Here is a 16,340-nt window from a genome sequence, read left to right on the forward strand (position 1 = left end):
TATTTTTTAATCTCAGAATCTTATCTTCAAAATGTCTCTTCTCATTTTACATGACCCATCTCAGCTGAGGCCTCTACTGACATCTGGATTCTCCCCCTCAAAGATCTTTGCAGTTTCTCTCCCAACCAGGTTACTCTAGTTATATACCCCCATAACCCCTACAAATGTTACCTCCCCCTAAACACCCTAGTCACCACTGTGATATCCCTCAGATCAAAACCTCCCATTGTGCAGGTAAAGACAATCAATTCAACTCTTCAGTCTGGTTCTCCCCCCCACCTCCAAAGTTTCTGATTCAACAGGCCTGGAGTGGGACTGGGAGCATGCATTTCTAACAAGCTCCCAGCAGACGCTGACCCTGCTGGTCCAGGGACCACACCTGGAGAACAAAGGCCACACAGCACCTCCTGACACTGCAGCTCCTGCTGGAATGCCACCTCACAACCTCATTCCCACCGTGGGCATTATTCTGTAAGTGGACATTGTCTGATGCTCAGACTCCTAAGCTCCTTCCTACAGGTCTGCCTTTCCTACTTGGTCAGACCAAGAACAAGATTTCATGTTTTGATGTTTCTATGCTGGGTACTAATCTGCATTTTCCACTGGTTCATGGTGTGCACCGTCTTCCCTTCAACTTTCCACACACTCCTGTATCTGGCTCCCTCTGGAAACCTTAGAGCAGCACAAAGACCTTCAATCAGCCAGCTTCTCCTCTCTCCTACCACCTGGAGCTGCTCACTATCCTACCCTCTGTCTAAGGCACGGTTTCCAGTCTCCTGGCCACCACTGTCCCTTTTTCCTTTCCCTTTCATACACCCTATATATCGAAAGACTGTTCTCTACCGAACTGCATTCATGTTGTAATAATCAAGTCACTGCTGCACTGTTTTAAAGTAATCAGAGAAAAACCAGAGCTCATGATCAGCTTAAGATAACTAGTGTTACCACAGTGAAGTAATATAATTCTAGTCTAAAGTGAAGCTGCTCAACATTTGGTTACAATGTGTATCCTGTGAGTAAATTTACTATTTCCTTTAGTATTCTCAAAACTTTGAAAGCATCACTACATTCCCCTCTGCCTATCCAGGGACCCATGGATGGAACTATGAGTCTAGCAGGTAAATAATTAATTTTATCTATTTGTAAATACGTTAACACTGAATTGTCTTTGTGTCTTTCTTGTTCAGGCTAGCCTGTCTTAGATAACCAACTTCTCATAGTCTAATTTATTTGTAGAGATTAACACAAATGTGCCCAGTGTCACTGGAAAACGATGTGTGCCATATGCAGGCACTGGTCAGAGAACAAGGCTCACTCCTTTTTTATAAATATTTTTTAAAATATACATCTTTCCCAAACCTCCAGCACATTTCCTGTCTCCCATAACACTGTATAGTGGACTACAACAGCCTCTCCCTGGTCACTCCTGCGCTGTGAGCATGAGCACCCATGGTGCCCTATCTTAGTAAAACCTATAAACCTATAAACCAGGTCTCTTACGACAGTCAACTGGAATGTGAAAAACGGTCTGCCTGATGCTTAAGTAATTCCAGGCCACTCTGTCATTTCCGAACTCTCCCTACTTGCTCTGTGTAGTGCTCCTTCCAGCCCCCACTGTGGCTGCCTCTCACAGCCCTTTCCATTCACTCTGGTCTGTCAATTCTTTCTAAGAAACTTAAATATTACAGTAAACTTTAAAAAAAATATTTAAAAGCACAATTAGGCTGAATTTTTGTTGGTAATTTCCTTTTTTTATAAGTCTAGAATCTCATATGGGTGAAAAAGATTAAAGATACCTTTTACATATGAATGTGAGTTGTTCTTATCTAAGAGTAGTAAACCTGGTTCATGAAAACGATTTATAAAATGTTTCTCTTATCAGAGACTTCAATTCCAAAACAAATGAGCAAACGAACAAGAACATGGCTGTGAAGATGTCCAAACCTCACAAATGTAGCTCCCATGTATCAGCAGGAGACAGACAACGCCAGACTTCTTCCCCTGGGGCAGTGCGACTGCACGCTGGTGCTGGTCACCTACAAGCTGCAGCCAAGGTTGGCTGGTCCAGGGCAAGCCAACAGCTTCATCACACGGAGTCAGCAAACTCTTAAAAGGATTAATTACCAATTGCGATGCTACCCAATTACATTAATTGACCAATGTTTCCATCCAAGAAGAGTCGCTGATATTCATTGTCCTTCCTCAGGATTTTACTGGAAGAACTTTATGCTTTAAATGTGATTGATATAAGTGCTGAAAAGGGCTATCTGTCAGTAATGAATACTGCTCCCGGATTCTTTGAATTATAATTTAAATGACATATTCAGACACTAGGAGATTTGTGTGTGTTTGTCTCTCATCCATTTCCAGTTCCCAGGGTACACTTAGTAAAGTATATCTGTACCTAAATACTGGTATCTTTAATGACTCTTCCCAGTACCCCTCCTAACACAGAGAGATTTTGCATTTCTAATTTGCTTGGTACACAGGCAACCAATGTGCATAATTGAACTGCAAATGGAAGTGTGCTTGCTACTTTAGTGAAATTAGAATTCAGTGAAGGTTATAAAAATATTAAACTTAATATCATATTACAGGAAGCGTAAGTATTTTTGATGGGCCCATAATTTTACCACTTCACCTGCTGTATCCGCTGGCAAACATGGTTTGGAATATTAATGGAAAACTCCCTCATTATTAAACTGCAGCATTAAAAAAAAAAATCCACAACCACTAACAGCTTACCACAAAGACATTTTCAGAAATTATCTACCTTAAAAATATTTTCCCACTAGACAGTTCAGAAAATAGATTTAATTTTGTAAAGCTAGAACAAATGGGGAGACCCCCCACTGCTTCAAACACTTCATTAATTCAAAAAGTTCTGTTTTCCTTGCATTTAAAATCTCGGGGGCGGGGTGGGGGGATCCAATCTCCTCTTCTCCGATCTCCATTTAAGTGTGCCTATCTTGCTGAGGTCCAGAGTTGAGTAATTCAAAGCCATCTCTAGTAGATGGTGTGTATCAGAGAGCAAGGGGACAAAATCATGGCTTTCTGGTCAATTAATGGAAACAGCAAACAACTGCCACCCCCCTCCCCCCCTTACAATGCCTCATCCAACAGGCATGGGCCCCCGCAGGGGCCACTGTAAGAATGAGATGAGATGAGCACCTCCGTAAAGTGTAAATAAAAGGATTCAAATCAGAGGCCCTTGTAGACAGCTCTAAAACCCCTTGGGATGCCCCCACATTTTTACCTACTGGCACAAAAAGTTTAGATTATGCCTATCTCCACCCATAACTTTACCACTTAAGTTTATAAAACAAAGTTGGTAGATTTTTTAAAGGACCTAATAAGTGATTTGCCATCTTATGAAGATAATAACATGAAAGGTCAGAATCTGGACTTCTGACTAAAAAAGTAAGGTCCCTTGAATACTGGTTTTCTAAAAGCTGAGAAGAGCCTCACAGAGTGTGTCTGAAAAACATCTGACAGCTAGAAATTCTTGCTCCCACATCTCAACCTGGTTTGTGGGCCTTCAAAACCTCAGTCCCTCTAGCCAGCTCCATGGTAGGTAGCCTCCTCCTCCTGCTCTTTGCTCTCTCTCCCTGCCCACTCCCCTCTCCAGGAGTGATTTACAAGCTTCCCAAACAGCTACACATCCCACAGCTTTTCAGACCAGGGAGACAAGTCCTGTAGACCACGTCCTCTTCAGGTATGCTGTGACGTTCTGCGTGGTAGGCAGGGCAGTCCTGGCAGTATTTTAAATTGATTCGATGACCACCTTTCTATAGATTATATCTGAAAATTTAGTAGAAGCTTTTCACTATAAAACAAATGCAGAATATAGAAAGAAGAAAAATACAAATTTCTTATTGAAATCAGAAAAAGTCCAAAAATTAATGAAATGAAATTAGTTTATTTCTTAAGAAGCAATTCAAGTATGTACAATCCACCTGCAACAACAAACTAGCCAGTTTACTTCAAGGCTATTGGAATCCGTCCCTCGTACCATGCCCAGTTAAAGCAGCATGGTAAATACTCTGTGAGGCAGATACTACTCTCCATGTTACAAATGAGAAAACCGCAACCTACAGAGGTTGATTGATTGGCCAGAGATCAAGCTACAAGTTACATAGCAGAGCTGGGCTTGCTATTCAGGTTTCCAGACCTCAAATATATCTTTGAGTAGAGCAAGTGAGACCAAGCTTGGCTACACGTGCACCTGGGAGAAGGGAAGGCTGGCCTTTGGACAAGCTGCAATTCACCCTCCTGAGGATGTTTTCTCCCCCAAAGAAACCGGAAAACACCACATATTCGCTAAGATGTCACTGTGTAGCTGCATTCAGGACCCTTAGAAAAGTGCAGCGCTTTTATCTCAAGATATGAATGTCTGCTTAATGATACAGTAGCCTCTCAGCACATAAAATTGCAATAAACAGGTGTCAGCCTTCTGTGGCAACAGGTGGGGTGGTCCTGGAAATGCACCGACATCTAACCTCATCCCCAGGCCCTCAAACACTGAGATAAATACACACCAAAAAAAACCCAAGGAGCCCTTTTCCATGTGCAAAGCCTAATCCTTCCCATCTAGAAGGAAAGCTTGCAGACACACAGACAGTTTATTATTCAATTGCTTTCCCCCAAGTACATCACATGCTGAGAAATAGGGCACTTTATGTTTGACATTCACGTGTAAGTGCGACCTTCCCCTAAAACTGTTGAGGCAGCTTAGAGCCACTGGATCAGGAGCTAAGACACCTGGCTTCAAATACCAGCTCTGGCACTAAACACCCAGGGACTCTAGGTCAGTGGTTGCCAACCTTTCGGACCGCATGGACCACCAGTGGTCCGTGGACCACCGGTTGGCAACCGCTGCTCTAGATGACCATGCCCACTATCTGCACCTTCCCTTTTCATCTGCCAAAGGAAGGCCACACCCCCAACGTCTTGGTCTTCCTTAAGCAGGTAATCATAAATCAAAACAAATGCCCAGGATAAGTTATTACTTTAAAAGACATTTCTATGATGGAGAGGGATGGATCTTTCTGAAACACACACACACACACACACACACACACACACACACAAACACTTATAACATCAGAAAGAACATCTACACTGTACAACTGCCTGTTGAGACTATTTTATTCAGAAAACCATGTTGCTGCTCCCACAGTTACTGTGAAAATTGGTAATTCTCATCTACTGACAATCTTGCTCAAATTTGATATGGGCACAGAAATCGAGAAAAAAAAGTCAATAAAAGAAGGGAATGGAAGATTAGGCTGCCCTTAATTTCGACAGAAAAATGGAAACTCATGTGTTTTTAAACCTGTGGAACCAACCAAGACTACAGAAACACCAACACCCTGGGCCACTTGCCTTCTCCAGCTTGCTACAGTTCAGAGCTAGGGCTTTAGAGCTAGGCAGAACAATCTACACCCTGCTGTCACTTGTTAGTTTCCTGAGTCTACAGTCACTAGTGTCCGTTTTGGAACAATGGAGGTGACAGTGCGCTCCTCACAGGGCAGAGAACAGAAGTTGGAGGAGATAATGTGTATGCAGGCCCACAGTGTTGGACAGCCCCAGTAAATGTGGGCTCCTACTCTCCTGACTTCTCCTAGATAGTAAGCTGAGTCAAGAGTCCAGATCAGGCTTTGCAGCCTCAGAGAGAAGCACACAGGGGGACAGCTGGTGTGGGCGCGCCATAATGAGAGAGACCGATGGATGCAGGGAATAAGAGCTTGCAGAAATGATCAGATAATGAAACACCTCATATCTTTCCAAAGAAGTGAATCATTTTCTTTCAGGTGTCAAGTGAATAGCCAAATGCATCATAATCAAAATCTGTCATGGAAAAAGCCAGCCAGGTACCCATTTCCAACAAGTAGTGGCCTCTAATGATGCAGAGCCTGCTGTGGCTCTGTCTCCCTAGATACTCAAAAGATAAACACATACGCCCACAGCTCCTCACAAACACAAAGGCATCCTTGGATCAGAAGTTCTAATGAGCTAAAAGTTTATTCCATTTCTAAAATATATTAAAGTCAAACCCATCACTTTCATCTCCTTAATTCTGAAATTTAATTCTCAATTTGGGCACTTTACCAGCATCTTTTCAAAAGTTGGACTTTGGAAAAAATATTCCCTCTCAGACAGAAGGGGAAAAAGCCATCAGACACGAACAAAACTCACACCCTGGAATACATTCCAATTTCCTTAGCCTGTCTCCCTTAGCTTTTCACAATCAGTAAAGCGCAGTTACCAGTCATTGGAAATGACATGAGCTTAATGTCAGAAATCATTTAGCTTAAATAAGAAAATAACTCCATTTAGCTTTCTCCCACAAAGTAAAATTAAGTTTGTTTGGCCCTTTTTTATTTATTGCCGAAGGGCAAATTTCAAGGGAGTGAAATCAAACTCATTCTGAAGTCTGAAGTTACCACTGCAATTTTGCTCTAAGCATTGAGGCGCAAAGGCTGTAAGCATTAAACTAAAGAGGCATTAATTATGGAAAAACAACAGGTGAGAGGGACCCACTGAGCTTGGAGGGTTGGGGGGAGAAATCTACATCTTATTTTGCTACATTGCAAATACAACCTTTAAGAAATCCCACTGGTTCCAGGGGGCCTCTTTAGTCCACCCTTCCAGCCTCCAATCTCAGGACTTACCAGATACATTAATCGCAGCCCCTGCATCAATGATCCCACTGTTGGGCCTCACGCAGTACCTACGTGGTGCTGTGGTCTTCACTTTGAAACACACGTTTCGGTCTGTTGGGTTGCCAAGCTTTAGGTTGGTGGTGACAACATCAGTGAAGGGACCTATGGAATGAGAGACAGAGACTGATTGGGGATCTCAGGAGGAAAGTCTAGAAGACTGATTTACAGTCTGAGGTTGGAAGGGATAATGGAATATGGTTAAGTGAAGATTTGAGATCCAAAACTCTCTCACTATCATAAATACAGATGAGCCGAGGTTAGTGCATTAACAGTAGCAGGTAAAATTCACATGTTCTCACCTTGCCACCAGGCATCTGGTGAGCATTCCAACATCCCTCACAACTTTATGCTTATTGCTGTTTTACAGATGAGAATACTGAGGCTTGAGAAGACACATTACTTGTCTACGTTGTAACACTAGTTAGTGATAGTTAGGCTCTCCAACCAGGCAGCCTGATTCCAACCAAGGCCTGCTCTTAACCTATGTTGAATACTGATTTCCACAATAACAAGAGAAAAGCTAAAAGGGAGAGTGTAAAGGGCCAGACCTGTGCACAGTGACAGTCACTGGCAGAGTGTGCAGAGTGGCAAATGTAAGAAAGGCTTTGAGGTGTTAACTGTCTATAAACAATACAGTGGTACTGCCCTAGAGTCCATGATATCTGGGCTACAGCAGGTTCATAGTCCTGCTGAGCAGCCCACACCTGAAACGTCACATTCAGTTTTAACTACCCAGGCTACTGGGAAGATTGAAAGAAAGCTCAGTGCCCTGAGGGTATATTTTATTATTATTTATTCATTTTCTACTTTATTAGATTTTTTAATTAAAAAAGTAAAACATGCTTCTTAAAACAAGTCAAACAATAAAAGATGTATAAAGAGGAAGTTAATAAGCTTTCCCTTGTACCCTGAGGTAACAATATGGGAGATCTTTCCACATCATCTATGCTCATACAAACAGTACATACATACGCATGCAGGGGGAGAACATTAACAAAAATGGGATCATACTATTCACACTGCTCTGAAACTTGCTTTTTTTCCATTTACCAATCTACTATGGAAACATGACCACTGGGTTTAAGAAGTTAGGTGGGAAGTTTGAACTATGAGACCTATTAGGTCCTTTTCAAATTTATATCTTTTCACCATGTAAACCAATAACATCTGTGTTTCCCCTAGGCAAGCTCTTTACAAGGACGTAGGAGATAGGGTGGAAGGTGTGTGTGGGTGTGGTTTCACAAACTAACAAATACATAATGATGCTTTGTCAGATGTTCCCTAAGAAGACCCAACCAACACAGATGTTTGAATCTATGACTTGACAACTTTTTAATGAGACTATAAGCTTGCGAAGATAAAGATGATACTGTTCCCGGTCTCTCTCTGGCACTGTGCCGGGCATCTAGGAAAGGTGTGTGTGTGTGTGTGTGTGTGTGTGTGCGTGCGTGCCCGCGCGCGCGCGCACACACACACACAGACACAGATATACAGAGATTCCTTCACCAAAGGGGAAACTACTTCATAGATTACCACTAGCAAAATTAAAATCTTAGGCTGCTTTCTCTGCACTAGAGGTGCTCAGGGTATGAAAAATCAATCTGGTATGGGCTCAACCTAAATATAAATTAAGAAATCAATAATGATAGAAAGGAAAAAAGGAAGAGAAACTCAATTCCAAAATTAAATAAACTACAGTTGGTTCTACTATAAAGCTTATTTTGAAACCGTGAATTTGTTCCAATGTGATTGATGTGCATATTAGGGGGACAATCTGAGCATAAAATGAATTCCACATTTGCTTATGCGTGATTTTGTCTGCAAGAAACGCTAGGTGAACACAGAAAATTGCACCCTGCTGAACCATGTCGCACAGAAATACACACCTCCGACACACCTTAACCACCTACCGATGCCTCAGTCCACCTTCTGGGTTAGGAACCATGCCCATCACACCTGGTGTTCCCATAGTCCCCTCGATAGCAGATGACCCTCCTTCCTCAGATGCCCACTTCCATGGGTAAACATCAGGTCTTTTGAGGTAAAGTGCCATACTTAACTGTAATATTTCTGTATTTCCTACCCATTTAATGTGTGCAAAACTGTGCTACTGCTTTTATTAGTTTCGTGTGTGTGTGTGTGTCTGTGTGTACACAACAAAGTTCCTGAATATTACGCTCCTAACTTCATTTCCCCCTTGCAAGTCCTGTGGTTTTTTACTGTGCTATTTGCAGAGTATGGTGATTTTTAGGGATGCAAGTGTCATTAAAATAGAACCAGCTTGCCCTGGCTAGCGTGGGTCAGTGGTTAGAGCGTCAGCTTGCACACCAGAGGGTTTTGGGTTCCATTCCCGTCAAGGGCAAGTACCTGGGTTGCAGGTTCTATCCCCAGCCCCAATTGGGGTTGGGGTGTGTGGGGGGGTGGGGGGGAGCAAAAAATCTCTCTCTCTCTCTCTTTCCCTCCTTCCCCCTCTCTCTAAAAACAGAGAAAATGTCCTTTGGTGAGGATTAAAAAAAAAAAAAAAAAAAGAACCAACTCTATTACTGGATCTGTTGTTTTGGGGTTACTTGTACTAAACGCTATTCTCATTTCATGTGCAATGACACCTCCAAGAATGAAATGCCTAAAGAGAAGTTGTCCATTTGTTTACCTTTCTATAATAGGTGCTGCCTTCAGCCCTCCCTTTGGGAGTCAGGCTGGAAGCCGTGAGAGGGAGGCATTGGGTAAAAGCAGCTGTGGCCAGATATGCAGAAAGGCAGAGTCCTTGATAGTGCATCTGACCTGCTGACTCCAGCACAAACAACCCTCTCTCTACATTCTAAGTCATCTCCTTATTGCAAAATAAAAGCTTACACAAGAGGGAAGGTACCCTGTGGCCCAAGAGGATTCTCAACTACCATGAGAAAAGCCAGATGCTGATAGCATTCCATCCTTGTATTAAGTTCTTAGCATTAAGGTAGAAATAGGACTGCTGTGGCAGTGTTTGGGGATTATAGAGGCAGCGGCTCTCTGTGACTCTACCCTTCACCACTCTCTAAAGCCTGCAGTCTGACTCATAATGAAGATGGAGAGAGTCTGAGCTCCCGTGAAGGCCTCTCTACTTGCTTCGGGTGGAGATCGCTTTAGCAATGGTGAAAGAAAAAAAGAACAGCTGAACACAACTCTAGTTTTCTGGGATCAAAGAAAGCAAACACATACATGCAATCATGCCCAAATGACACACAAACCTATATAGGCACTATCACCACCTACTTACATTCCCTCGCCCTCACTTAAGAATCACCAATCACAAGAACTCCATAGGCATAGCTCCAGCTCAAGTAGCCCCACAATGCTGGGGGAAAGGGGAGGAAAACAGGCAAAAATGTGTGTCTACACAAAGACTCACCTAAAAAGGGATATGCTTGCAAATGTAAAGCCTGGGGATAAAAAAAAGTATTTACTGACCATTTGAAGGTGAGTTATAAACTACCATGTCTTAAAGCTCTCCAGACATAAGCTTAAAGTTACAAGTTTCAACAAAATTCTGCCTCAAGAACACGGAAGACTCTTCAGATAAAATGCCAAGAATTCATAATTGCCTACAAATATAGAACAAAAGAAACAGATTTTTCTAAGGTGGCTTAAAGTATACGGAGGGCAAAAGAAAGGGATGCTAGCAAGATTACACTGTGATGAAATTAAGAACACTTACTTGTTTTCAACTCAACTTCTATTGTCTCCTCCCCACCTTACTTCATGAAGTTGGGGAGCCTAAATTTTTAAAATACAGTTAAGTCCTTACTTTACATTAGAGACAGGTCCTACCACTTTGAGCAAGATGACACATAATGAAACCAATTTTGTCACGGGCTAATTGATATAAACAAGAGCTCAGTTCCTAAGGCATTATATCGAAACTACCTTGAACAAAACAATGTTAACTGAGGGCCTGCTGTATTTGTTTATCCCTTACATTGACCTTTTCTTCCAAGGTACTCCACAAAAAAATAAACCAATTGTAATTGTAAACACTAAACTGCTTTGGAAATCCCCTCAGTTAATCTATTACACAGCAATCTCAATAGTGTTTCAACCTATATGCATCACATAAGTAGTCTAAATTATTAAAAGGCAATATTTATAGTAATAAACAGGATAAAATAAATATCCCAGATTTCTCTTCAACACTCAATCCTATTAGGGATTTCTTGGGTTTACATAGGTAATAATTTGTAAAAATCTGGAGGGAAATATACTGAAAATATATGCAAGTGAACAACATCACTGGTAAAATAGCAAAGCCTCATGAGTAAAACTCAAGATATTTTACAAAAAACAGGTCAACCCTTCTCACTCCACCCCTGGCAATTTACTCTTAAGAATTTTATTGAAAATAAATTCTATTCAATTTGAGTAATTATAGGAAATAAACCATGTTAGCGTTCTCCTTTTCCCCTGTATTAATGAATTAGAATACACAAAAACCTCAATAAAAATGATGTAAAGGCTTATGAACATCACTCAGATTTTTACTAGTCACTTTCATTTCATAAAACTGCCATTTCCATTAAAGCATTATGTAAAAAATGGGACTTTACTATACCAACATAAATATTTATCACCAATGAATTTAAACATTGCTTGTAAAGTACAGAGTCAATTTTACAAATGACATCTCCTTTCAAAATTAGGCTTTTTTCTTTTAAGAGATGAAAAAGATGATTAGGTATCTCTAGAACCGCAGCACATACTTTTAATCATTTTTCTTTCTAATCTTCTATTCCTTATTTCAGATGATGTTTATACAAAACTAGGAACTAAGCACCTAAAATGTGAAATGGGAGGTCAAAAAATGAAGCAACATGATTTTGGAAGAAATTAGGACTATTGCTTAAATTTTAAATTTTTTTCTTTTTAACAACTGGACTAATGTTCTTTATGCTTTTTATTAGGCGTGTTCACCTGTCAAAATTCTTGGAGTTTGATAGATGCTCATGAATAGCATTAACTAACTTGAATTTGAATTCCTGGACATGATCTGAAAGGTTATTTAGATAAAGCTAAACACAGGTCCTCAATACTGTTTCATTATAACACCTTAAGAACTTAGCTCTTGTTTATATCAATTAGCCCACAGTAAAATTGGTCATTATACATCATTTCACTTAAAAGTCACAAAACTTTTGACTTACTGTATTTCCTACACCTAGCCTTGACTTATTATCACTTTAAAGTATTTTAAGACAGTAAGAGATCTAGAATTGACCTTAGAAAGCAAACAATATACAACGTCAGCAGTAATATGCATCACATAAAAAGTGAAAAGTGGAACCGTCTTACTTACAAAAATGGAGCCTTAGAATTACAAAGTGCTGGTTTAAAGGTCAAGGAAAGAAGGTCACAATCCAGCAAACTTCTCAACAGTAAGAGTTCAGGTTCCAGATAGTGAAAATTTCATTAAAAATGGCAAGATAAACTTATCAACCAGGAAACATAAGAGCATTTTATGAAAAAAATATTCCATCAAATTCTTAAACATGTCACAGTCTCTGCATGGGTAAGTATTTTTCTGTAACTGTTCGTTCAGACCCAAGCAGGAGGAGACTATAACAAAGCTCTGGAGTTCAGGTCCCAACAACCGTAAAAGGTACCAGTGAAAACTCCAAGTGAACTCAAAACTCATTCTTGGCCTTATCTGTGTAACCTAAAGCTATCATATCACCACACTGTAAATAACAGGACAGAATTTTTTTAAGGGCTAAATATATAATTTTATTTTTACTCAGCAATCCAACTAGAAATATATATATATATATATATACATATATATATATATACACACACACACACACACACACACACATATATGAAACACAAAACCATAAAACTCATAGAAAATAACACAGAAATTCTAGATAAACTTGGACTTGGCGATTACTTTTCAGATGCAACACCTAAGGAAGGCACAATCCATGAAAGAAATAATTGATAAGCTTTAATTCATTAAAATTAAAAACATCTCTCTGTAATGGATACTGTCAAGAGAATGAGAAGACAAGCAAGCCATAGGCTGGGAGAAGAAATTTGCAAAAGACATACTATGGGGTGGGGGTGGGGGTGGGCATATTTGATAAAGAACTGTCATCCAAAATATACAAAAAACTCTTAAAACTCAACAATAAGAAAACAAACAGCCCAATTTAAAAATGGGCAAATGGCCGAAACCGGTTTGGCTCAGTGGATAGAGTGTCGGCCTGCAGACTGAAAGGTCCCAGGTTCGATTCCGGTCAAGGGCATGTACCTGGGTTGCGGGCACGTCCCCAGTGGGAGATGTGCAGGAGGCAGCTTATCGATGTTTCTAACTCTCTATCTCTCTCCCTTCCTCTCTGTAAAAAATCAATAAAATATATTTTAAAAAATAAAAATAAAAATGGGCAAATGATCTGAACAGACACCTCACCAAAGATAAACCGATGAAAAATAAAACATACAGATGAAAAAATATATACAAATGAAAGATGGTTAACATACCATTAGGAAGTTGCAAATAGAAACAGCAATGAAACAATGAGATACCAATACACACTTATTAGAATAGCCAAAATCGCAGTGGCCAGTGTTGTTCAGTTGGTTGGGACAACGTCCCATGCACCAAAAGGTGGTAAGTTCAATTCCCAGTCAGGGCACATACTCAGGTTTCAGGTTCAACCCCTGGTTAGGGCAAAAGTGAGGCAACTGATGATTTTCTTTCACACTGATGTCTCTCTCTCTTCCTTCCTCCCTCTAAAATCAATAATAATAATAATCCTATTTAATAAAAGCCTAATATGCAAACTGTCCCCATGACTTGGAGTTCAACCATGGGTTGGGGCCAGCCGACCCTGGCCGGCAGCCGCTAGGGAGCCTACCCGTGCACTAACTTCGTGCACTGGGCCTCTAGTAATAAAATAAAAAGAATAGCCAAAACCTAAAACACTGAACGTTAAACCCTGGCAAGGATGTGGAACAGGAGCTCTCATCCATTGTAGGTGGGCATGCGAAATGGTACAGACACTTTGGAAGACAGTTTGACTGTTTCTTTACAAAAACACATACTCTTACCATACAATTCAGCAATCAATCTCACTCCTCGATATTTACCCAAGAGTTGAAAAAACATGTCCACACAAAAACCTGCACATGAATGTTTATAGCAACTTTATTCATACTACCAAAATGTGGAAGCAACCAAGATGTTCTTCAGTAGTTGAATGGATAAACTGTGGTACATCCAAACAATGGGATATCATTAAGCACTAAAATAAGCTACCATGTTCAGACTTGAGGAATATTAAATGCATATTACTAAAATTAAAAAGCCAATCTGAAAAAGGCTACATCCTGTATAACTACAATTATATAACATTCTAGAAAAGGCAGGGTTGAGGGGAGGGAGAAATAAATAGATAGGCAGTGAATCTATTCTGCATGATATTATAATGTCAAAACCAACAGAATGTATGACAGCAATACTGAACCCAAATGTAGACTAGGAATTTGGGGTTATAATGATGTGTCAATGTAGATTTATCAATTGTAAAAAAATATATATCAGTCTAGTGCTAGATGTTGACAGTGCATGTATGGGGTCAGGGGCATATAGGAACTCTCTATACTTTCTACTGGGTCTTGTTGTGAACCTAAAACTGCTATTAAAAGAAACTTTTTTTTTTTAAGAGGAAGAAAAAAGTATCTGGCCTTCATATTAGTTATATTTTGGTAGCACCCCCAACATTTTAAGTATATATATATATATATATATATATATATATATATATATAATGTAAAAATATATAAAATGAATAAAGATGTTTTGTTTTGCAAAGAGATTGATTTTCTCTTTTTTTAGAGTTCATTAAATTCTGGTGTTAGAAACACATACCCTTCCTTTGTAATATGTTTCCTGATGCAGCTACAGTATTTTAAAACTCAAACTATATGTGTTACCAAATACGTTATATAGCAATTTGATATATAATCTATCAGGTCTCGGCTTTCCAGATATAAACTTAAAGTTATTATCTCCACAACAGGTTTTTTTTTTTTTCATTCTGCATAAAATGAGCTGTATTTTATACTCTTGCAAACAAAATTTAGGTACAATATCTCTCCTTTCTTCAAACCTTCCAAAAAACAAGTTAACCATATTTCACTTCAACTCTGAAAAGATTACCTTCTGAGAAGGTAATAATCTGTCTCCAGAAGCCTAGGGCTGATGATGGATTTTGTTAAGACAATAAAATTATGCTTGAGGTTTCAATACAGTAGGCTCTGTGCACGGAAAAAGTATATTAAAATGGGGGAAATGGACAGTATAAAGTAAAATCTGTTGAATATCTTATAGATGTCTTTAAAATTTATCCTTTGGCAGTCTATTTTCATTAAAGGTATCCTACTGCTTCCTGCTTTCCCTACTCATCTGCAATGCACCAACCCTCACATTACTTCTTTTCTTGTTTATGTAAGTATTCCCCTTCCAGAATAAAAACTCCATGAACAGATACTTTTCTGTCCCTCTTGTTCAATACAGATGATCTGCATCCAGAACACTCCCAAACAAAGAGCTGGTGCTCAGTAAATTGGATGAATGAATTAAAGGATGGCCATAACATCCTTCTATTTTGAGCAATGGTTTTCTTCTTCCTGATGCATCCTCCTGCATGCACAACCGGTTGGTTCTGGGTGAATGATCTCTGAGACAACTGTTGCCCCCTCACCAGCATTATCATCCTTTCCATCTTCAGCACAGGACTTAGGATCAACTCCTATTTCATTTGTTCCCATCTAGAGTAAACTTTCACACGAGAGACTATTCCTATCCCATTCGTCCCTGGATGCCCAGAGCCTAGAACAGTACAACTGTTCCATAACAAAAGGGTGAACAACAGATTCCTGAGAGGCAACTCGATTCTGACTCTGCACGTTTCCTATGAACAGATGCCTACTCCACAACATGGATCTAAAGTCATGGTAAATTTGTGCTGTTGTATACAGGTTGAAGGTTTTGAAAATGATCTTTTGTGTCAATAATGTTTTTATCATTATTAGTCTATGATAATTTTGTTTAAACTTTTCCCTCAAAAAAATGAAGAAGAAAAAAGTCATAGTAACAGAAATTCGGAGAGGGCGTGCTCTTTAAATAGCCATGAATTCAAGAGTAAAGACACTGAGAGAAGTTTTTTTAAAAATCTATTTTCTTGATTGAATTGTTAGCTCACACATTAAATCGATGCTTTAGAAACAAATAAAGCTTTGCAACCAATGTGTTTTTAATGGCAGACATTGGATTCCGATATTTCAGCAGAAAGCCTAATTGTGTAGCTCTTATTTTGAAATAACCACACATAAAGAACCCTCACACAGACATATAACTTTCCTGAAGAAATCTTAGAATGTAATGTATCCTAAATTAATAAAGCAACCTCCGTGATATCCTCAGGAGACAGCCAGCAACTGAGAAACATCACACCCATTATTATAGCAAGAAAAATCAACACCAAGAATACTCACTAATGATGCCATTAAAGGCACACTAGAAGCCAGCCTGATTGAAATAGCCTGTCCCAACCTTTCAGATTGCTTCTTCAGCTCACC

At 39.6% G+C, this 16,340-nt stretch overlaps 1 protein-coding gene across 1 annotated transcript in view; it reads right to left on the reverse strand.

Moving 5' to 3' along the window:
• Positions 1-16,340, reverse strand: part of VAPB (VAMP associated protein B and C) — a 60,780-nt gene that overhangs the window by 17,329 nt on the left and 27,111 nt on the right. The window contains exon 2 of the mRNA XM_081096644.1: positions 6,675-6,827. Within this exon, the coding sequence (XP_080952770.1) occupies positions 6,675-6,827 (153 nt within the window). The remainder of the gene's footprint in view (positions 1-6,674; positions 6,828-16,340) is intronic.

This window comes from Myotis nattereri (genome assembly GCF_964212035.1).
Source record: "Myotis nattereri genome assembly, chromosome: 8".
Taxonomy (NCBI): Eukaryota; Metazoa; Chordata; class Mammalia; order Chiroptera; family Vespertilionidae; genus Myotis; species Myotis nattereri.